This window comes from Xyrauchen texanus, chromosome 14 (genome assembly GCF_025860055.1).
Source record: "Xyrauchen texanus isolate HMW12.3.18 chromosome 14, RBS_HiC_50CHRs, whole genome shotgun sequence".
NCBI lineage: Eukaryota > Metazoa > Chordata > Actinopteri > Cypriniformes > Catostomidae > Xyrauchen > Xyrauchen texanus.
In genome coordinates, this window is record NC_068289.1 from 19,826,067 (window position 1) to 19,849,984 (window position 23,918).

General features: G+C 38.4%; 1 protein-coding gene across 1 annotated transcript in view; it reads left to right on the top strand.

Annotated features, from left to right (window-relative positions):
• Window positions 1-23,918, top strand: part of chn1 (chimerin 1) — a 90,242-nt gene that overhangs the window by 46,984 nt on the left and 19,340 nt on the right. The window contains exons 7-8 of the mRNA XM_052142343.1: window positions 17,994-18,071; window positions 21,397-21,481. Of these exons, the coding sequence (XP_051998303.1) occupies window positions 17,994-18,071; window positions 21,397-21,481 (163 nt within the window). The remainder of the gene's footprint in view (window positions 1-17,993; window positions 18,072-21,396; window positions 21,482-23,918) is intronic.

Sequence of the window (23,918 nt, forward strand, 5' to 3'; positions counted from 1 at the left end):
GTTGAATTAATGAAATTAATGAACTTTTGCACGATATTCTAATTTTTCGAGTTTCACCTGTATACTTACTATTTATTTATATATATACATATATATAAGCAATATCACATGAGCACGACTGCGATATGGCACTACATCAGCACTGCTTTCATTCGGGCGCAGGCACGAGGCTGCAAGCAGAGTGCCGTAGGTAGCATGATTGTGAGTGTGATATTGCTTGTATACAAAAGTTCAATGAACAAGTAAATTTTTTTTAAATTAGGAAAAACTGAGTATGGTCATAAAAACGTATTTGTGCATGGAACTACTTTCTTATGTGGCGGATCAGAATCTGCCATTGCTGGTTCAAATCAAATGATGCGACCAAGCTTCCATTAGTAATTAAAAAATGTCACTTCAGAAATAGTATCACGGCTTGTGCTGTTTCTAACAAGTTATTGGATAAACAATGATAGACGACTGTGTGTGTGTGTGTGTGTGTGTGTGTGTGTGTGTGTGTGTGTGTGTGTGTGTGTGTGTGTGTGTAGAGAGAGAGATAGAGAGAGATGGAGCATGTGCGATCACCAAGCAGAGATGCTGTCAGCTTTCTGAAGATCAGCTCTCTCAGTGGAAAAATAGCGTCCAAGCAGGGGTATTTCTCCCTATTTCACAGTAGACGGTGCGCAAGAGTTATTCACAATAGAAACCGCAATCTTCTCCGCCATTTTGAACAGTACTTTTTCTCCAGTGTGGAAACTCCAGTAAAGGGTAAGAGCCTTGAGTTCTGTAATTAATCAGTCTGTTGTGTCTCTCAGCTGTAATGCTGAAGTTTAAATCTATTTTCTAGCTTTAGTAGTAATAAGAGTGATCAAGAGCGTTGTATGTAAACACTTGCTGATGCGGATTCACTTCACGTCACCAAACTAACTCATATTACACACAAAAATGATCTTTTGCCACCACCTGCTGGCTAACATATATAATGTATAAAAAAAATATATGTAAGAGACACACATACAGTTGCTCTTAACACATTCACTTTAGTTTAGAATGGCACGAACACAAACGGATTGATACAACATCAGAATGTCTCGTCCAATCAGATTCGAGGACCGAAACTAAATGTTGTGTATATGTGTGTGTGTCATATATATATATATATATATATATATATATATATATATATATATATATATATATATATATATATTTCTTGTAACAGCGTTAGGTAGTCAGTATACAAAATTTAGGTTATTTAAATCCGTTACAGTTACATTAAAACCCATCATAATCATATTACAGTTAAATTTTTCAAATTAATTGGGATTACTGTTTTAATTTTTGATTCTCCTGACAAGTGATACAGATAGCTGTTTGTTTAGACTGAGAGATGGTTTGGATGTGCGTTCTCTTTTGGGTGCCTGATACTGTCGCATGCGCAAATAACACCAGTCTCACATCAGCACTCTTCCCTCGAGGCAAACTGCTGATTCGTCGCTAATGGCCACAGAAGAACATGCATTATTTTCTTGGAAATTTTGATATTATTCTGTCTTTAAAAGAGAAAAGTTAAACAACATTCAAGTTCAGTGGAATTTTTGCCTTCTAGCTTTGAAGATGCTCTCATTATCCAAGGACATTTTTTAAAGGTAATAAGAGCAACACCGAAATCACATTAGCTAGGTTACCTAAAATTAGTTCATATTAAAATGTGTTATAGTGAGTTAGCCCTCATCATTTGGTGGGAGCAGGAATAGCTGCCAATACTGACACAATCTTCACATCATTGCTGGTACGGCAAAACCTCAGTAGCTCAGGTTCGTACCTCAAACATGAATTTTTAAGCCGCTGTGTGCTTTTTAAAAGGTAATTCAACACTGCTTCAAAAGTCATGTTTGAGGTATGACTGTATGTAATATGTGTTGTAGAACAAAACGTCCACGTATCATCAATAAATGTTTACGACAGAGCTTATTTTACATATAAATTCAAAACATCCATTATAAAAACCCATAAAACAATCGAAGGAACCCATTGCGAGTTCTCTTCTGGGTTTTTGGACTACAAGCTGAACTGCTCGATTTCTATTGATATGTCAGTATTTTGGTAAGGCTATAGTTTTTGGCTGGTGTCAGATCCGTGACACGATATACCGTGGTATAAACGGAATAGAAGATTCTGTACCGGTTAACACATTTCTGCTGTCCAAGTTCTAAAAGTAAATGTTCACATCTGTTCCGCGAGCACTTTACCAATCCACACCAATTGTACTTAATATTGAACTTTCTGTAACTTGCACTTACTGTCCAAAAAAAAATGATCCTTCTCTGTCTCTTTTCTTCTGTGCTAGCACCATACTACTCCAGCCACCTTGAGAGCTTGGCAGTACAACACTGTATATGTTTAACTTTGTATGACAAATTGCTTGCTATGTTCTTCATTTGTAAATCGCTTTGGATTAAAGTGTCTGCTAAATGACTAAATGTATTTGTAAATTATCTTCTCATCCAATGGCACGCTTTACACATTACATCTTTAACATCACACTAGTGTTGCATCACATGTTAGATTTCCACCAGCCTATTGAATAACACCATGCCATTTCTCAAATGTATGTAGTTTTATTATTCTGTTTGATTAATTTTCTTCCTCCAAACCCTCATTTCTCATAGAACAAGCCATTTCAGTAATTATAAGCCTGCAGTCACCGTTATACAACTTTCCATTGTATGTCTATGATTCATGAATTACGAATGAGACTATATTAAACTCATTTGTTTAGATATCATACAGGACCATCTCTAGTGAAGATAAACACTTTGTATCCATGAAGAGAGCTGTGATGTTGGAGCTGTGTCTGTATTTAGTTTGATGAATCATTTGAGCAGGTGAACAGGTTGAATGAGTCAGGCACTTAAGAGGTTTTTTGAGAACATGGCCATTTCCAGAAATCACAGAGGATGTTCAGCAGTCTGGAAAAGCAATGCTCATTTTCACAGGAAATGCACGTCACACTTAGCATGTACTCCTAAGGGAGTATAGCACTAAACTAAAGATGCTTTGACATATACAGTGTGCTCTCAGATACATATCGTAGGTGGATCATTCAACTAGAAGCCTCCTGCTGAAATGTTTGATTTTGTTAATACTTTTTCTGAATAAAGATAAACATAAATGATGATGAAAGCCAGAAAATTAAATGCCATCGATCAGTATTTACTGAGGAATCCGTTTTTTTGCAGAGGGGGTCAAAATAAAAAATTTTGCCCATTATTTTAAATTATCTAATTATTTTAAAATACCTTTTAAAATGTGGCAGCGTCGTTATTTTTGTTTTACAAGGACACAGGTAGGTCTGTTACTAAAATCAGTTGACAAAGCCGATTTTTCTGTGTTGTTCTTTTAAAGTAGGAGTGTCGATAACTACAGAATTATTAAAGATATATTAATATCCTTTTAGATTCTGGTTCAAAACAAACTTTACTTATTGTATCCTCATTTTTAAGGCCCTCTATGGTCTATTTGCTCTATTTTTAAAAGGAGGTGCAACTCTCACTCTTTAAGCAAAAATAAATATTTTTTAATAAAAAAATAAAAAACAATTTTTTATTTAAAATTATTTTTTTTGGCCTTTCTCAGGGCCTTCATCAGACATCTATATAAGGTCTATATATACCTATATGGTTTAATCCCAGAGATATGGTGCTTGCAATGTGGCTCCATTAAAAAATTGTTAAATGGTCGAAACCCAAATGTGGGTCACATGGTATAAAGCTAGTTTTTCTTCTCCAACAAAATACATTTTAGTAGTTTGCTTGAAGAATGAGATCTGTAGTACTCATTTTCCTCAGAATAGTTCGTACTCTAAAGCTTTTGTAAACTAGGAAAACATTATACAATGTCTCCACAGTTAGCTCATTTCTACCTCGGTGAGCAAACAGTGTTATCAAAGCTTTTGAAGCCAGCAATGCAGTGAACTGATTTCAGTCATTTCTTAATGGAATTTAACAGGTTTCACATTAGTTATTGTAGTAATTGCCATTAACCTACATTAGTACCTACATATCTGATCTGATTTTTGAAACTATATCCTCTTCATACCAATTTAGTAAAACCTTAAACTGATCAGGACATCTATGAGGTGATTAAGTGATCAGGTTTTGGATTATTGTCTTATGTTTGTAGTTTGAAAGGTTTTATTCTCAGCACAGACTTCCAAGCTTTTAAGTCCTATATTTTGATGTTAATTGTTTGGGACCCCAGTGGCTATTACAAATGGACACCATTCAGAGGTTTCGGTGCTTTTTAGCGAATGGTTGTTTGTCTGCACTAGTGAAAGGTATTTTTAACGAAAGCAAAGTGATTGTGAGTGATCAATCGCACCATTCAGCAATAAAAACATTTTGAATAAAGAACGCTAAACTTTATAGTTAACCTTTCTCCCAGGCAACCAATTTCAAACATAGTTGTGCTAGTTTTCCCAAAACCTGTCAGGAAACTGTCCTGGTCCTAAATCAAAAGAAACAAATAAGAATTTTTTATTTTTTTCTCCCCTTTTCTCCCCAAATTGGCATGCCCAATTCCATATGTGCTCTAGGTCCTCGTGGTGGTGTAGTGACTCATCTCAATCCAGGTGTCGGAGGATGAATCTCAGTTTCCTCTGTGTCTGAGACGTCAATCCATGCATCTTATCACGTGGCTTGTTGAGCATGTTACTGATCACGTGACTTGAGACGTAGAGCATGTGGAGGCTTACGCTATTCTCTGCGGCATCCACGCACAACTCAACACGTGCCCCACTGAGATTGAGATCCTCATTTTAGTGACCACGAGGAGGTTAACCCAACGTGACTCTACCCACATTAGCAACCACAATTGGTTGCTTAGGAAGCCTGACTGGAGTCACTCAGCACGCCCTTAATTCGAACTTGCGACTCCAGGTATGGTAGTCAGCGTCTTTACTTGCTGAGCTAAGAAATTATATTTTTCTCATACTGTAGATAGGAAAGACTATTTTTATGGCCATTAAGATTTTAACATTTTGTGACATTATTTCTGTAACAATTACACACATTTTACCTCCTAATTCTCATTACTGCAATGCAAAAAATATGGTTATTATGATACTCTCATTACCGAAATGTGACATAATTATATATTATATAAATTTATATATACATCATAGTAGCACTCACTTTATATAACCTTTCATATTCGCTGATTTGAATTAAAACAAAATAATAATAATTGTACAAAAGCAGTAATGCAGTAAAAATTAATGTTACGGTAATGATAATCAGTATTGAAAACCATTGAAATATTATAAATACATTGTCCAGGCGCATTGTGGTTATGAGAATTGAGTGGTAGAATGTGCCGAAGTGTTCTGTAAATAATGCCACAATGCAAAAAAAAACACTTTACCAGTCCTTTCAGTACTGTATCTAAGTGTATGTGTGTGTGTTTCTGTCCTTGCTCTCCTGTCATGCGGGGGAGACAGGAATGTAACACAATCGATCGGCGGTACAGTGTGTGACAACCAGAGGAAGCAAAAAGGAAAGTAGAAGGAGATATAAATACAGGAGCAAGACTCATGTCTCACAGTTCTGCTTTAAACTGCTCTAAACTCAAGGTGACTGTATTTCACAGCTGTACACTCTCTCACAGCACTATTCTAATCTTAACGCCAACTTCAATACTTTCTGCACATTCTAAGCATTCCACTATCAGTTCAAATAGAATCCTTAAGATTCTGAAAGAACTTTCCATATTAGAAGCAGAATGTAATTCACATCCTTTGATGTGTGAATTTTAAACAGGATTCCAGTTCTGATTCTGAATCATTGATGGTTCCATTAAAGAGTCGTACTTTTTAGGAAGAAAAATGTTGCCCTCAGTAGTCAGATTCCAAGTGATGAGGTAATTTCAGATTTTACAGAGCAAATATAACAAATCCTAAATAAATGTAATACAGTTTTTGCTAAATGTGTTTACACAGACTTTTTAGAGGCATACATGCAATCCAGTGATTGATCCTATTGTAACTCACATTTCATTCATTCATTCATTTATTTTTTTATAAAACAATTTTTTATCAAACAAATAATGTGTAGGCCTTTCTTAAATCCACATTGTCATATGAATAACCAGTCAGTCAGTAACTGTTATGCTTATTTCAAGTGTCCGGCCATTACACAGGAAAAGTTCTTGTTTCATTTCGAGCTGGACATGACGTTACAGATTCACTAAGAAGAACTGGCTCATAAAGGCCCCAGCATTCTCACAGAGAAGTGCTTCTTCGCTCAGAGCCAAAAATAAGTTCAAAATAGCTGAGCAGCGGCAGACTGTTTGCGAACATTCAGACATCGGCCACACTGTCGAAGGAGGCGTTTAAAGGAGCATTTAAATATGAGGATGCACAAGACTACATGTAAAACATTGCTAATGAGACATTAAAATGTGTTCTCATTGACTCCGTGCTTCGTTCACATCCATGCCGCTAGGTGTCAGTGTGAGTCCAAGATGACAAATTAAAAAAATTACTGAGTACACCTTTAACATTTGGCCAGTGTAGCACCGATCAAATTGGGTTAATGTTTCCTGGTTCTACTCGACCCTCTAGCTGCTGCATTATTAAACAACTGAAGCTTTTTTTTTTACCTGCAGAACATCTACCTAGTAATGCATTACAATAATCTAGTCTTGAGGTCCTCAACGCATAAAAGATAATGATCTTTTCTGGATCAGAAACACAGACCATGTGTCATAACTTATTAAATATTTCTGAGTTGGAAGAATGCTGTTCTACAAACATTGGAAATGTGATTTTCAAAGGATAGATTGCTATCAAACACAACAGTCTAGTTCTTAACTGTAGATGACGATCCCAGTGTATCATTTTCATTATCTATGTGAATGTTGAAGTCAACAACAATTAAAGCTCTATCCACAGCAACTACTAAATCTGACAGAAAATCTGCAAATTGTTTAAGGAAGTTTGTATAGGGCCCTGTGGATCTATGTACAGTAGCCAGAGTACAAGACGACAGATATTTTTACTTATATCAGAAATGTCACATTAAGTACTATGACTTCAAAAGTATTAAACTTGTATCCTGACTATTGAGTAACACCAAAAACATTACTGCAAATTGTAGCAACACCTCCTCGACCTTTCAGGCGAGGCTCATGTTTATAACAATAGCCTTTGGCAGTAGACTCATCTAAACAAATATATTCATCTCATTTAAGCCAGGGTTCTGTCAAACAGAGTGCTTTCAAATTATGATATGTAATAATGTAATGTACAATTAGTGTTTTGGATGAAAGAAATCTAATGTTTTCTAACTAAATTTTTTTTAGATGTTTATCTTAAATTGTATTGCGTTTTCTAGTTTGACATCAATAATATTAATTAAATGACTATAAATATTTTGTGTTTGGTAGTTCAGGGGACAGATACAGTCTCTATATAATATCCAGGTTATACAGTCTCTTGTGTTGTAGTTAATATGGCCTGTGTGATCTCTTAAGGCTGCCAGCAGATTGTCGGTTTAGTCAGTCTGTCTGCCTCATGACCTGGGCCAAGGTGAGTCAAACATTGACACTATTAAGACTATGAGCCAAATTACTAGATGGCAATGTGTCACCTTCCCTGTAGGGATGGAGTCTATCTCTCTTTAGCAGGTCATGTCTACCCTATAAACCCATCCAATTGCCTATATATGTTATTGTCCTGACACCATTCAGACATCCAACAATTCACTAAAAATAATCTACTATAAATTTCATCACCGCAATGAGCAAGAAAGGGGGCCAGAGCATATTACAGTGCCTGGCACTTTTTGTAAATATAAACACCTTTTTAACATTATCTGTAGTGAACTCCGACTGGCGAAGCAAGACGTCATTAGTGCAGACGTGAATAACAATCTTAGAAAATCTACGTTTAGCATTAGCCAGCATTTTTAAATTTGCTCCGATGTCAGGCGCTCTCGCCAATGGGAGACATATGATTTGATGCAATAATCTGTATAAAAATCACAAGGTAAAAATCACGATAAATCACTTTTAAAATCAAATCAAGTCAAGTCAAGTGGATTTTATTGTCGTTCAACCTTATACAGTTAGTATAGTACACAGCAAAACGAGACAGCGTTCCTCCAGGACCATGGTGCTACATAAAAACAACATAGGACAAACACAGAACCACATGAGACTACACAGACGAAATAACATTTCTACATGAAGTGCACGTGCAAACGTGTGCAAAAAAGTACGGGACAGTACAGTAAATTACTAAAAGAAACAGGACACTAGGCACAGTAAGAGACAGTGCAGCTCTGACCAGTACACATTTGTAATCTGAGTTGTGCAAAAAGATGACACTTTTTAAAAATGCCAAATGTAAATATAACATACTATGAAATAGTGTTCTATGGACATGGACAGTTATTGAGGTATCAGCCAGGTATAAGTGAGCAGTTATTGAGGTGTCAGCCAGGTATAAGTGAAAATGTATTCAAGTGCAACTCTGGACATGTGCAAAAGTTGGATGGTGTACAGGTGTGTGTGTGTGTGTGTGTCAGTTCAGTCTCTGAGTATTGAGGAGTCTGATGGCTTGGGGGAAGAAGCTGTTACACAGTCTGGCCGTGAGGGCCTGAATGCTTCGGTACCTCTTGCCAGATGGCAGGAGGGTGAAGAGTTTTTGTTAGGGGTGTGTGGGGTCATCCACAATGCTGGTTGCTTTGTGGATGCAGCGTTTTGTGTAAATGTCTTTGATGGAGGGAAGAGAGACCCCGATGATCTTCTCAGCTGTCCTCACTATCCTCTGCAGGTCTTTGCGGTCCGAAACTGTGCAAGTCCCAAACCAGGCAGTGATGCAGCTGCTCATGTTGCTCTCAATAGTCCCTCTATAGAATGTAGTGAGGATGGGGGGTGGGAGATGTGTTTTTCTCAGCCTTCGAAGAAAGTAGAGTCGCTGCTGGGCTTTCTTGGTAATAGAGCTGGTGTTGAGGGACCATGTGATGTTCTCCACCAGGTGAACACCAAGGAATTTGGTGCTCTTGACGATCTCCACAGAGGAGCCGTCAATGTTCAGTGGGGAGTGGTCACTCTGTGCTCTCCTAAAGTCAACAACCATCTCTTTTGTTTTGTCCACATTGAGAGAGGTTGTTGGCTCTACACCAGTCAGTTAGCCGCTGCACCTCCTCTCTGTATGCTGACTCGTCGTTCTTGCTGATGAGACCCACCACTGTTGTGTCATCGGCAAACTTAATGATGTGTTTCGAGCTGTGTATTGCTACACAGTCTTGAGTCAGCAGAGTGAATAGCAGTGGACTGAGCACACAGTCGTGTGGGGCCCCAGTGCTCAGTATGGTGGTGGTGAGATGCTGTTCCCGATCCAGACTGACTGAGGTCTCCCAGTCAGGAAGTCCAGGATCCAATTGGAGAGGGAGGTGTCCAGGCCCAGTAGGTTCAGCTTTCCAATCAGGTGCTGAGGAATGATTGTGTTGAATGCTGAGCTGAATTCTAGGAACAGCATTCAAACGTATGTGTCCTTTTTATCTAGGTGGGTGAGGGCCAGATGGAGGGTGGTGGCGATGGAGTCGTCTGTTGAATGGTTGGGACGATACGCAAACTGCAGTGGGTCTAGTGAGGGAGTCAGCTGGGTCTTAATGTGCCTCATGACAAGCCTCTCGAAGCACTTCATCATGGTGGTTCCTCGCCACCACATCGTTCTACACCTCAAACCGAGCATGGAAGTCGTTCAGGGCATCTGGAAGGGAGGCATCTTTCTCACAGGCAACTGATTTGTCCTGTAGTTTGTGATGGCCTGGATGCCCTACCACATGTGCCACGTGTCGCTGTCCTGGAAGTGACTGTGGATTCTCTGGGCTTGTGCGCGCTTTGCCTCTCTGATGGCCCGGGATAGGGCCGCCTTGTCGCCTGCTCCACGGCTTCTGGTTGGAGCGTGTGGACATCTTGGAGAAAGTGACTCCAAGTGTATTCCTCCAAGTTGGTAGAGTCGCCATATGTTGCAGCCTCCCTGAACATCTGCAGGTGTAGCAGTACACTCAAAACAGTCCTGAAGGGCAGAGATGGCTCTTGCTGACCAGGTTTTCACCTGCTTCTAAAGCGGTTTTGTGCGCCTGACAAGCGGTCTGTATGTTGGGGTTAGCATAACAGAGATGTGGTCTGAGTAGCCGAGGTGGGGGCAGGGCTCCACCCGGTATGCGCCTGGGATGTTTGTGTAAACAAGATCAAGCGTGTTCGCCCCTCTTATTGCAAAGTCCACATACTGATGGAATTTAGGGAGCACTGTCTTGAGATTTGCATGGTTGAAATCTCCGGCAACAATAAACAGTCCGTCAGGTTGAGTGTTTTGCAGTTCGCTAATAGCCCTATACAGTTCACAGAGCGCTTCCTTAACATTAGTGCTGGGGGGAATGTAATCTCCGGTTATAATGACAGTGGTGAATTCCCGTGGTAAATAAAAAGGTCTGCATCTAACAAGCGATGAGCAGTAGTTTTGCACCATTCCGTGTTGATGTAAACACACAAGCCATCACCGTGAGTCTTACTGCACAGAGCTGCTTTTCTGTCGGCAAGAAACGAGGCAAGCCCGTCTAGCTGAACGCAGTTTCTAAACTCACGTTGCGTAGTCTGCTGTAGTTGGATGTAGTCCATTTTATTGTCCAGAGAGCAAATTTTGGAGAGCAGGATAGACTGGAGAGCCGGCCGGCTAGGGTTTGTTTTTAGCCTACCATGAACCCCCGCCCTCTTGCCGCAGTTCCGCTACCTCGCACACCGTTTACGATGTCCTCTCCCCCGCCAACCGGTATCAGGCGACACCGAGGACTGCAGGCCTGGTCTCCGCAGCAAGCCGATGTTGCGTAGCTTCTCATGCAGATCATCATGCAGCTTGGTTGTTGCATCAGTCTTATATTTGAGCAGTGTCTGGCGATGGTAAACACAAACACCGGTTGCTCCGATGTCCATGTGCCATAAAAGTCGGGCTAAGTAACAAAAATAGCACCATTTTGGACCGGAGTGGCCGCTACGTGCTACCGTGCCGCCATTTTGGATCAAGTTGTCCAAGGACGGGCAGAGGGAAGAAAAAAGTGGCACTACACAAGGCAATTTGCTAGGTTACTCTCACTCTCTGATTTTTTTAAATTCTTTTAAACTGTTATTGGCCGATACGCTAGTGGTTTTGGAATTTATATACTAACATTCTTCATTTGCACTGATAGTAACATTTACATCTGTGTTTTATACCAGCTCTTCTGATCTCATCCTCCTCTGTATGTAAGAACATTGGAGTTGATGGTGGTGGTGATGGTAAGAAAATAATTAAACATTCCAAGTGTAGCCCAGTCTCTCAGTTCCAGTTTATGTATTCATTCATAATAAATGTTGTTCAGAGTGTTTGCCAAACCGTTTTGTTGCCTGCGCTGAGATTATGCATCACTCTGTTCTTATGTAATGTTTTATAACATAACACCCACATCAGCACAGCTCTTTGAGAAGGAAATACTTTTTCAAACTCAAGTGTGTTTGTGGGCACTGATGGAATGAAGCCATTTTAATGATTGAAAGCCTGTAAAAACCTCAGTGCAAAATCGTGATGTTATAATAAATACTGCCCATAGATATAAATACTGAACATGTCACTCAGAGAAAGCTGCGATTTTTAGCAGTGAAGTGATTGATGTTGGGACGAACAGGAAATTAGGTTGAGGAAGACAGTTTTCTCATGCAGATTCAACAGTTCAATTAACATTGAAGGTGGGTGCTGTTAAATGGGTCAGATTTTGTGGAATCACACAGCTTGGATCTATGGAGATAAAAGAGCTTCATATGCTATGAAAGTATACTACATCTTATCCAAACTGCCAAGTGAAAAAAATACAATTAATTAATACTAAGCTGCACAATTGCTTGTTAGAAATTCAAAGTTTCTGTTGTCAGAATATCAAAACATTAGCACGACTTCCCATATTTACATGTCAATGATGCCTACCGGTACTTACTGTTCAGCAACAAGTCACATTACGTTTAGAAGCACAATAAAAGTTTGATTTCAGTCGGACTTAAACAATAATTGGTCTTTTTAAAATTGTATTGCATTGCTTATGTTAGAGCTTGTGTCTGGAAAGAACGCGTAGCCAAATGATGGTGAGGAAAATCCATGCCAATTTTATTACAAATAATACTTTACAAGTTTAGTTAAAAAGGTAAACGTGAAAATGCTTAATGTGGTTCAAATAAATATTTCTGGTTCAATACAAGTTAAGCTCTTTGGGCTGTATCTGTGACATGTTTATTACCACACTGAAAAGAAGTAAGACTTATCCCTCAGTTTGTAAAAATAATGTAATGCACATACAATGGAATTCTCTGGGTCAAATGTACAGCACTGCGACGAATCGTTTAAGGGGTCATATCATAAGGAATCGCATTTTCCTTGATATTTTGACATAAGAGGTTACATACTGTAAAACATACTGTAAATTTCAGAACTGAAAACGTCCTCTCCAGTTCAAAAAGAGCATTTGTTATTTCTACTCTGCAAAAACTGAACTGCAGTTTGCTTTTAACCAATGAAAAGATAAAGATGTCAATTAAGGTCACCAGAATAATCTCTACATAGACTTCTAAAGGACCCCAATGTGAAGAATGAGTGGCTGATTTAAACAAAGTTCCTGAACAGGTCAGTGTGGGATTATGTTTTGTTCTGCACTTTTATCCAAGGATTTTTTTGTGAACTTTTATGATTCAGACTTTGCAAAGAAACTTTATGACCACCTGCCTATTTTGCTGTTGGTCCTCCACGTGCCACCAAAATAGCACTGATCTGCCAAGGCATAGACTCTACAACACCCCTGAAGGTGTCCTGTTGTATTTGGCACCAAGAAATTAGCAGCAGATCCTTCAAGTCCTGTAAGTTGAGTGGTGGAGCCACTGTGGATCAGACTTGTTGGTCCAGCTCATCCCACAGATGCTCAATTGGATTGAGATCTGGGGAATTTGGAGGCCAGGGCAACACCTTAAACTCTTCATCATCAAACCATTCCTGAAGAATGTATGCAGTGTGGCAGGGCGCATTATCCTGCTAAAAGAGGCCTTGGTAGGAGATGATCAGTATTAATCGCTTCACCTGTGAATGGTCATAATGTTTTGTCTCATCAGTGTATATTGAAAGATATAGCAGTGGCAACAATGTCAACATGACAGTAATGCTGGTGAGTAACAAATGTAATACTATTGTTTTGTCTGTTTGTACTTGTTTGATATGTAAGGAATTGTATAGTCAACAATGTTTATTGCAAAATAGACCATGATCAGGACTCTATGTGTAGTGAATTGTGCTTATTACACGGTTACTTGCCAAAGAAATACATCATTGCTCTCAAAATATTAATGTGTGATTTAATTATTTTATTATGTAAGAAGAGGGCATTATGAGGAGCACAGCGAAAAACAATAAAGTGTATATTTGTAAGGGAGCTGTCTCATCTCTTTTGTATTAGCCACCCATCAGAACACCCATTGTCCCATATTTAAAGGGTAAATAAACCCTAAACCAACTTTTTTTAGTTAATGATCTGTAAGCATGGGGCTTTATTAGTACTGGTCATTGATTCAAGTAATTTTTTTGACATTTGTGTATAAAGTGTTTTAATTCTACAATATATGGTGTAAAAACGTCTGAGTGCTGCCCTCTTCAGGTTGAACGGTGGCTACTGCAGTTGAATTTTCCTATTGGCTGTTGCGGTACTTTGTGACGTAAGCGGTGACAGCTGACGTAAGCAGGTTCCATCTCACCACGCCAGATTCATGTACATGTCGTCTTGCGACCGTGTGAGGAATAGTAATAACATAGAGTTTGACAGCAGCTGTCAATTAATCCGTCACTATGAGTCTCAGGTGCCCCCCCTCCCCCGCACTCGGTTCGTTCCCTCTATCCCCGCCGGGGTCTGACCACTTTTCCTGCATTTTCAAATATTTCTAGTGGGTGGAGTCAGACTCTGAGCAGGTGTTTAGTTACCCTTTAAGGAGCAGTTGAGGCTGTATGACACTTTTGAAACTTAAAAAGAATAACCACAACACTTTAACATGAAAATAATATGATAGTGAACAACCAACCTTTTTGAAACTGCCAAAGGGCCATTCAACCTAAGAATAAACCTTTGTAAGGCTTATTTATAGTTTTTTCTGCATATTAAGTTGAGATAGCCAAAAGTATTTCAATATTAGGAGGACCAGCATATGATCAAATATGGCCAAATTGTGTTTTTGTGTTTGATTCTGTGCATGTTTTTTCACCCTCTCTCTGGGCTAATCTAACTCAGAGAATGTCAAACTCGTCTAAACCCATCAGGTGATTGGTGTCGAAGTGTATGAGCAATCGCACAAAACGATGTACTTTCTCTGGTTTCATTTTGGTAAAATAAAGGAAAGAGGCTGCAATTAGCCATTCTTTGCCTCCCCCTGTTTTATGACCAGCGTTTTGCTCTAGACACATTTGAGAAACCAGAAGATCAATCTTGTCAATTAGTGATAGGTCAAAATTCCACTTCCTGCCAGACAGATGGCTAGACACAGCGGTCCTCAAACTTCCTGCTGCTGCCACGTTGGGCAGCCATGTCTATATGAAAGGATTCGGGTCACTGTGTGAAGCTACCTGGTGCAGGTATTCGTCAGGGAGTGAGGGTTTCATCAGGTGTGCTGGGGGACTGCAGCACCGAAGGTTTCAAAGCTGAGTGTTTCATCTTGGCTCCAGCAGTTTCATCTTCTCTGCCTTCATTTGGCTTATTGATCTGAAGTCAACGGGTGGGAGGTATCTTAACCAGCACTCTGTTTGTGCTCTTTGCTCACTAGGGTTGCAGAGAATCGAGTCCTCTGGTATTGATCAAAGGTGTGTGTGTGTGTGTGTGTGTGTGTGTGTGTGTGCTGGCATGTCTGGATCCAACTTATAGCTTTCAGAGGATATAGAGGATGAATAATCAGACTGAGACAACAATGAAAAAGTTTGAGTCACAATGAATTTGATTTAAAATAAATTCAGAGACAGTATAAAGGAGTAGAACTTAAAAATTGCAACCATTGTTGTCAGATGTTATTGATGATTTGAAGTGTGTTATTGAAACTTAGTGTTAAAAGAATATTTTGGGTTCAATACAAGTTAAGCCCAATCAACAGCATTTGTGGCATAATGTTGATTAGCACAAACGGTTATTTCGACATGTCCCTTGTTTTCTTTATGCCATTTCAATTGCAATAATGTAATTTCCCATCACCAGCCATGTGCATACTAGGATCTTGTGCAATCAATGGAGAAATGCAATTCTCTCAAGGATTATTTTAAATTAAAGTACAGCACAATAATGCTGACACAGCACACATGACCTTAAACATACAGAGCTCTGGTGTGGCGTTATAGATGCTGAATGAAGCATCACACATGGATCTAGATAGGTCTTAAATCTGAGATTAATTAAGAATTAAACTAACTGAGATCAGATATAATAAATAGGGGAAATACTGAAACAAAGATGCTGATTACAAGTAATCTCTGTCCTGATCTTTTTGGGAATGATCCACAACCTTTTGGCTGGTGCTCTCATTGTGATTTATGAAGGCAGATCTAGAGTATCAGAGGGGTAAGAGAGAAAGGGAAGGACTGTGATGTGCTTCTATATGAAGCAGGAAGTTGATTGCACAGTGAGCAGATCCGGCCTGGAAATGCTTAGTGTCCACTCTTCTATGATCCTGACTGACCGACGGACAGTACAGTATCGCTTTTATTACATGGCTACTTACTAAATAAACACATACATGAAATGAATAATGAATTATATATATATATATATATATATATATATATATATATATATATATATATATATACATACATATACATACATACATACATACATACATACATACATACATACACACACACACACACACACACACACGCAGTGGCAAGAAAAATATGTGCACTCAATTAGATGGTTTTCTACATTAATTGGTCATAAAATGTGATCTCTTCATCAGTCACAAGTACAGACAAACACAATGTGTTTAAACTAACAACACACAAACAATTAATCATTAATGTCTTTATTGAACACATCCCATTAAACATTCACAGTGCTGTGGAAAAAGTAAATGAACCCTTGGATTTAATAACTGGTCGATCCTCCTTTGGTAGCAATAACCTCAACCAAGTGTTAACGGTAGCTTTTTTTAGACCTACACAAAGTTCAGATGGAATTGTGGACCATTTTTCCTTACAGAACTGCTTCAGCTCAGCCATATACTTAGTATGTCTGGTGTGAACAGCTCTCTTGAGGTCTGTAGCCTTTGTCAGTTCTAACCAGTGTGGCAATTCTCTGTTGACCACTCTCATCAACAAGATGTTTCCGTCCACAGAACTGCCGCTCACTGGATGATTTTTTGTTTTTGGCCCATTCTGAGTAAACTCTAGAGACTGTTGTCTGTTAAAATCCCAGGAGATCAGCAGTTACAGAAATACTCAGACCAGCCCGTCTGGCACCAACAATCATTCATGTGATTCTTATCAGCCAGTTGTGTGGCAGCAGTGCATAAAATAATGCAGATATGGGTCAGGAGCTTCAGTTAACATCAACCATCAGAATAGAGAAAAATGTGATCTCATTTATTATGACAGTGGCATGATTTTTGTTGCCTGACGGGCTGGTTTGAGTATTTCTGTAACTGCTGATCTCCTGGGATTTTCATCATCAATACCAAGCCCTAATAATCATGATATTATTTATATCCATTATTAATTACTTTTGCTTTGATGTAATTTTTTTTGCCTTAAAAGTACTTTTTTCTCAGTCTTGGATGAGAGTGCCTTCGTTATACTTTAAATAATTTAACTTCGTTTTTGAATCACTTTCCGTAAAATATGTCATTATCGATAAGAGTATTGCAATATAAATTTCCCATCCTTAACGTAAGACATGAAACTAGCACAGTTACGTTAGGATGTCAGTTGCCTTTCACAATTGTCAATTTTACAGTTTAATGGTCATTATGCATATGCGATGGACCAATCAGAATCACCTCTTCCATGGAGAATAATAAGTATATAGTTTGGATTGTGGTTGTAGTACATTCATAAGATGGGCTTTGTGCTTTTATTAGCAGAGTATGAGCTCATCCACCTCTCATGACTCATTCACCTCTCATCACCATCCCACTCCTTATCATCTACCCCTTCACTTCTCTCTCTCTCTCTCTCTCTCTCTCTCTCTCTGCCCACTTATGCAGTGGATTGGGGGGGTTGGTTGCTGTAGGACCATGGTGTGCTTTCTGATAATCCCCACCCAGCTCTGCTGGGATTGGCTGGTTTGAGCTTTGTAATTCAGTGTGACTGTAGCTGGGTCCTCCCCCGCCCGTCTCTCTCTCCTTCTCTCTTTGAGGCAGCGTTCCAGAGAGGATATCTGCTGCTCGCTGGCAGGACGGGATTAACTCAACAACTCATCTCATCTGCATATAGATGCCTAGGGAGCGCGACACATAGGGGCTTCACACACACGGTGTCTCTGACACACTCAGGACCACAGAGGACGCACGCGTTCACACCCATACACATACGTTTGTGGAGAAAACTCTGTTTGGGCTGTCTGGACTTGGGTTTTTGGTTTGTTTGGAGACATAAATATTGGTTTGGCATCCTTATTCTCAGATTTCTGTTAAATGATGTAGATTATTCTGTTAAGGAAGTCGTTGAAAGTTTATCTTGGAGTCTGTGCCATAGTTGGTCTCTTTTCCGTGGAATCGGTGCTTAAGCGTGTGAGATGCCGTCCCGCGAGTTCTACACACTCCATAAGGAGGAGAAGTCCCTGGTGCACAAGGCCAAGGCAGAGGGCAGGGAGCAGGGGATGGTGGCTGCGGCTCTGGGGATGAAGATGAGCCCTCAGAAACCTCCAGCCACTCTCTGGCAGCCTCTTAAACTGTTTGCTTATTCACAGCTCACCTCGCTGGTCCGCCGAGCCACGCTGAAGGAGAGCGAGCGCGCACCCAAATATGAGAAAGTCCACAACTTCAAGGTAAGACTCCGGCCTGGTTTAACGTTGATTATATGACTAAAACGTATTATGTTTACATCAAGATACATTTTCCTGAGAAGCAGAATTCTGTAAGATATTAATATTTGTTTTCAGAGAATATTTCTTCAATGAAGTTTATTTTTCTTACCCTACTGAAATTTTTATTTATTTTTTCACCTACACTACATTTTGTTAGATTTTGGTTTAAATAAGAACAAATCTGTTTATCAAAGGGGTAAGAAAAATAAACTTAATTCAAGATATTCATGATTATTTACATGGACAGTTTATTTACAGTTTTTTAATGTGTATTGTTTTTAGGATGTTTTTGTCATTTTAATGGAAAATTAGACCAAAATACTAATACCATAATACTACTAAATTCATGAAATTCATATGGTTAAAATATACTAAAACAAATCTTGTTTATAGTCTCTCTCTTTGAGTTCACTTGTATGAATTTCATGAAGCCTGTCTAGAGACCTAAAAAATAGGGTTCATTTTCAATATAATGTGTTTTTTGTTTATTTTGGTTTTAGAGTAAAAATGGACCAGGACATTTTCTTGACTTGTTTCATGACAATCACCCACTTACTGTTAGTGGTTTATAAGAGTTGTATTGCATTTTTACAAAACAAAATCAATTTTGTAGTGATCCATTACAATTTTCTGTAAATAGTTGCTTGTTGTGACACTTCTGGCACATATGAGGATGTTATGCAAATTCTACCCAAATGTGATTTTAAATACGTCTCCAGGGATGTGTTGTTGCCGTAGTAGTGGATATAGGCTCAGGAGACGGTTTGTTAAAGTTACCATAGTTTGAGTAATGGGTTATTTACAACCAGTTTAGCCCGAGGTTTAAGAAAAGTAATTTTTTTCTGGGTTTCAGAAAATAGAGGGAAATACTGATAAAGAGAGATATACAGATATAGAGAGAATGAGAGATGTTTTTTTGGGTGACAGATGGAGAGATTAGGAACTGTTAAAGGATTGGGAAATGTAGCAGTGTTTCCTCATTTGGCTTTTATCATCAGCAGGTACTGGAGTCTGAGGTACCGCAAAACCTCACAGACTGCTGACCCCACAAAGAGCTCTTTCTACTCCTTTCTTTCTCTCATGCTTTCTTTCTCTATTAGTATCATGGTTTATTAGTAATTTACCAGAAGCTTCTGAATGTCTGCATCTGCATTGAAACATCTGAATCTAGTTATTATTGGAAGAAATTTTGATCAAAGTACTTAGCTTTTATAACCCATAAAACCATACAAGATGTACAAGGGATAATGTACAGTCAGCCAGTCATTATCAAACCCCAATGGGAAGCAAAGGGAGCCTTTTTTATCAACTTAAAGGTGTTTATATTGTAATGCTGTCTTTACATTATCCATCTTATTACATGGCTACTTACCATAAATAAATAAGTGGAAATGAAATATTGATTTGAGATGAAATTATTTTATTATGTGAGACAAGAGGGACTGCAGAGTGATACTGGAGACATGAAACTAGAATGGCTATTTAGGGAATCGTTTTGCCTAGAACAATGGTCAATAAGAAAGTTTAGTGATCATTATTATACAGAAAAAATATATCGGCCGCAGAATGCAGTGATTGACCAGAATCAGAATCAATCATCCTAAAGAGCCTGGCTATACTAGAAATTACGTAAAAAAATAACGTAGGGCTTTCAATTAAAATAAATTAATTATATATAAAGTATTGCATTAAAAATGCAGTTAATCATACCCTCTGACCTGGCATTTCCTAACCATCGAAGCAATTCTAGCTTGAAGTACCACCTTTATTTTTTCATGAGTCACGATCAGCAGGGTGCAGTCAGCGCAACCAGAGACTATTTAGCAGAGACAGGCCACTTTTATTAAAATGAATGGGAATTGGAACACTCAACGGATGTAGAAAAGGAGGTCCTGCCATACAGTTAAAAGAGCCAATAACCTTTTAGAAACGGACATCACCTACCAATCAACTTGAGAACTTGCATGCACGACAAGCCGAGAATATTACATTTTTTGCCGTAATCTGAGGTTAAACACAATTTAAAATACCAGTGTTGTCAGATTTTATTACTGATTTGAAATAAGTTTTTTGAGATTTGTCGCTTGTTTACAAAGAAAAATAACTGCCCAGCCTGCCCGAGAGCGTTCCAAAGATGGCCACGAAAAGACTGATTTGCTATAAAGACTTTGCCACAAATCCAGCTCTATAGGCAACAAACCACGCTGACTGAGAGCAGGAGCACAAAATGAGCCAGCAGCAATGAGCGTAACTCCAAATGCAGAGGAACTTTGATGCGTTTTTCAAAGTTTCAAACCACTTTTATCTTTACACAGTTAATGGCGCAAGACACTGAACATCAATATGACGTGATGCTACCAAAGTTAGATGCTCAAAGCGACCATCTGACATATGTGTACTTAGACAAACAAAAATGTTGCAGATGGACGCAAAAACATATCCTTGAGAACATCTCTCAACTCTACCTCAGACTGATTGACATACTCAATTGTAAAATGGATTGCTGTGGAATGCAGGCCAGTGCCAGGCTTATGCTCATTGAGATGGAAATAAAACAAACAATATTTTGACTTTTAAAATCACTTTTTGTATTGTTATAAATAAAATTTTAATGATATATATTGAATTTATATAAAATAATTTCAATTTCTCAGACGTCCTTTTTATGTAAATAGGGCACATCTCTCTGGTTAGTCTGCTGGTGTCAGTTTCATGTGCACTGATTTCATCATCTATAGTAAGATGGTGCTGCTAGCAGTCCTATATTTTAGCAAACCCTTCCAGTTTCCTTTGCAAGACCTAGAGAGTCTGCTACATAAGCTCAGAGCACCAGCGGTTCGTCGCATTGGAGGTGTTTCTGATTGGACGAACTGTTACCTGGTGGTGAGGAGAGAGCAGGGCATGATTAATGCCCCACCTCTCTCTCTCTCTCTCTCTCTCTCTCTCTCTCTCTCTCTCTCTCTTTCTTTCTCTCTCTCTCGATTTCAAATTCAAATGAAATAGCTTTATTGGCATGACTGTAAACAATACAATATTTCAGAACACCAGATAATTAATGGTAGAGGTAGAGCAGGGGTCGACAAATGTTTTTTTTAATGAAGTGCCATTTTTAATGGCACTGTAACCCCCCCCCCCCTCTGTTGTTTAATTGTGAATAGATTAAACAGCAGTCAGATTTGACACAGATCTGATCACACATTGATCTTTATTAGCTGGTTTAAAAGTCTCATTGGTGGAAAAGTTATTATTGTATTGTATATGTTTGTGTTTGGGTGTTGTATTACAGGTGCACACCTTCAGAGGGCCACACTGGTGTGAGTACTGTGCCAACTTCATGTGGGGACTCATCGCTCAGGGAGTCAAATGTGCAGGTAATTAACAAACACACCACACCGCAAATCATTTACCATGGAAATCAGCATTTCCATCCGACAGTTACTGCAGTTTTTGTTACTAATGTAAAACCATAAAATCATACAATATTTGATCTGGGATCCCCTTCTAAGAGTCATCAAAGTAGCTTTCTGAAGTATCATTTTGATTTATTTTTAGTCATGGTTTATATCATATATATTTTTATATAACGAGAAGAATGTAAGCACTATTGCTCTGTGTTTGGACAGCCCAGCACTGGCTCAACAATAGACCACATCTGAGCCCACCCTCTTTTTCTGCCATCTTGGTTCCGGAAGTATTTTCCCATTAATTCTGTCCACAGGGATTTTATAAAATGCTTCATAAAAACATAATGAACCATGAATCAAACCAGCCAGCTTCAAGGTTAATCACAATATTACAAACTTTGATTTGAAGCAAAATAAAGTATTAAAAAAATCTGACAAATATTTACAAGACTGTCAATTTACAAGTCTTCCATGAGGGAATGAACTACAATCCCATGAGGTATTGTGAAGGACGTAATCAAATTAAAATCAATGGAAAAATAGAAAACTATTGATTAAAAATAGTTAATTAGAAGTTTAGAAAAAGTGTATTTCAAGTTTTTTCAATATTCAGACATTTAAAATAAGTATATAAGTAGTTTGGTGTTTTGGTGGTCACTGCAGAGCTCTTTTGCCGTGCTTTGTTGTCAGAAATTCTCTGATTGGTGGATCTCTCTTCTGGATTATGGATAGTGTAGTTCTTCATAAATTCCGCTATTAAACGTAATTAAAATAAATTGAAATACCGTGGACTGATAGCTTCAACTTAAACCATCTATTAACAGCCTTGTAGCTGGTCTGTCTTTAAAGGTTTATAAGTTATTGTTAATAATTAATTTACCTATGTAGAAAATGTATGGGATTTTTACTTCCGGAACCAGTCATTCCCGCTCCAGAGTTTGGGGCGGTGCTGCCTGTTTTGCTGTGTATGAAAAACCTGTTTGCAAATCTATTCAGGGCCACTAAAGGTACAGAATTTACGCACTTCACCTTTAAGAGGAAAGGAGGGTTAAGAGGGTTTCTTTTGTTTAAAAGGAACTGTGCTAGAATCAGCCAATTGTTCCACCACAAACACTAACATTTTAAACCATTGTAAATATTTTCGACCAAAATTATGATCTACGCTTAAAGGTGCATACTGGATGTCATCTACAACTACATATACTGTACATTCACATGATTTTACTGGGGTTTAGGAACTATTTGAAAAGTGGGCAGGACACATTAAGGACAGAGGGTCTTTGAAAAGCAGTGATTATCTCCCAGAAGTGGGCATCCGCTACAGTTATGACAGATGCTACGTCCCTTTGTTTGTAATATAATGCGTGTGTTATTAAAGCTATAACCCTTCACTCTCTAAACCCCATCTAAAGTGTTAAATAGTTTTTACTGAGTGCATTAGGACAGATTAGGGGTTGTATAAGGGGCTGAAGTGAGGATTCCTCAATAAGGCTGTGATACTAAAGCAATGATACTTGTGTTTATTCATACACATGATGAGTTTGAGTAATGGAGATTCAGAGCTCATATATGTATACTGTATGTGAATGCACATTAGCCTGTGGAGTGAACATAGTCTGGATTACATGCAGAGGAACCAATTGTTTTGAGCAGTGAAAAGAGTACCATAACAGACAGATAAATGCATTTAGAATAAAATGTATATCCCTTATAGAGAGAACCATGGGTATTTGACATTAAATACTTTTAGGAAGTTAGCGTGTCCTGTGGTGAAAAAATATTTTGCTAATTATTTTATAGTTATTACAGTATGCATGTAGCTTTTATGACCTTATATTAATTGTGAGACTACAATATTTATACTTTCAAAAATGCATGTCACACCGGAGAACCATTTAAGTTATTAAGGTTTGAGAGATTGATGCATTGAGAGATTGATTTCATTCAAGCAACATTCAAGTTTGTGTATAGTTTTTATCTTCATTCTTAATTTTTATTTAGCATTCTTATTAAATGTTTTTTCTTCATTGCTAGTATTAATCAATCCTTATTTATATATACTGTATGTCCATTTGGTTATTTTAACACATTAGTTGTTCATCTTGGCTTCATTTACACATTTTCTGTAAGGAATGATCATGGTCAGTTGTGTGTGATTTAATGATTTATTTCTAGGATAATGTGGCCGACGTGTATGTTTTCATGACCGGGCTTCATGCATAATGCATAAAACTATTCTGAGAGCAGCTTGTGTTCAAAATACCCTTATTCTAAGACCCCTTTTATGCTACTTGTTTCCACCTCATTTTCTCATCTCACCCCCTTTATTCGCTCTCTCTCTCTCTTTCTGCCTCTCTCTCTCGTTCTGTGATGCCACCAGAAACTAGGGCAGTGAAATCTCATT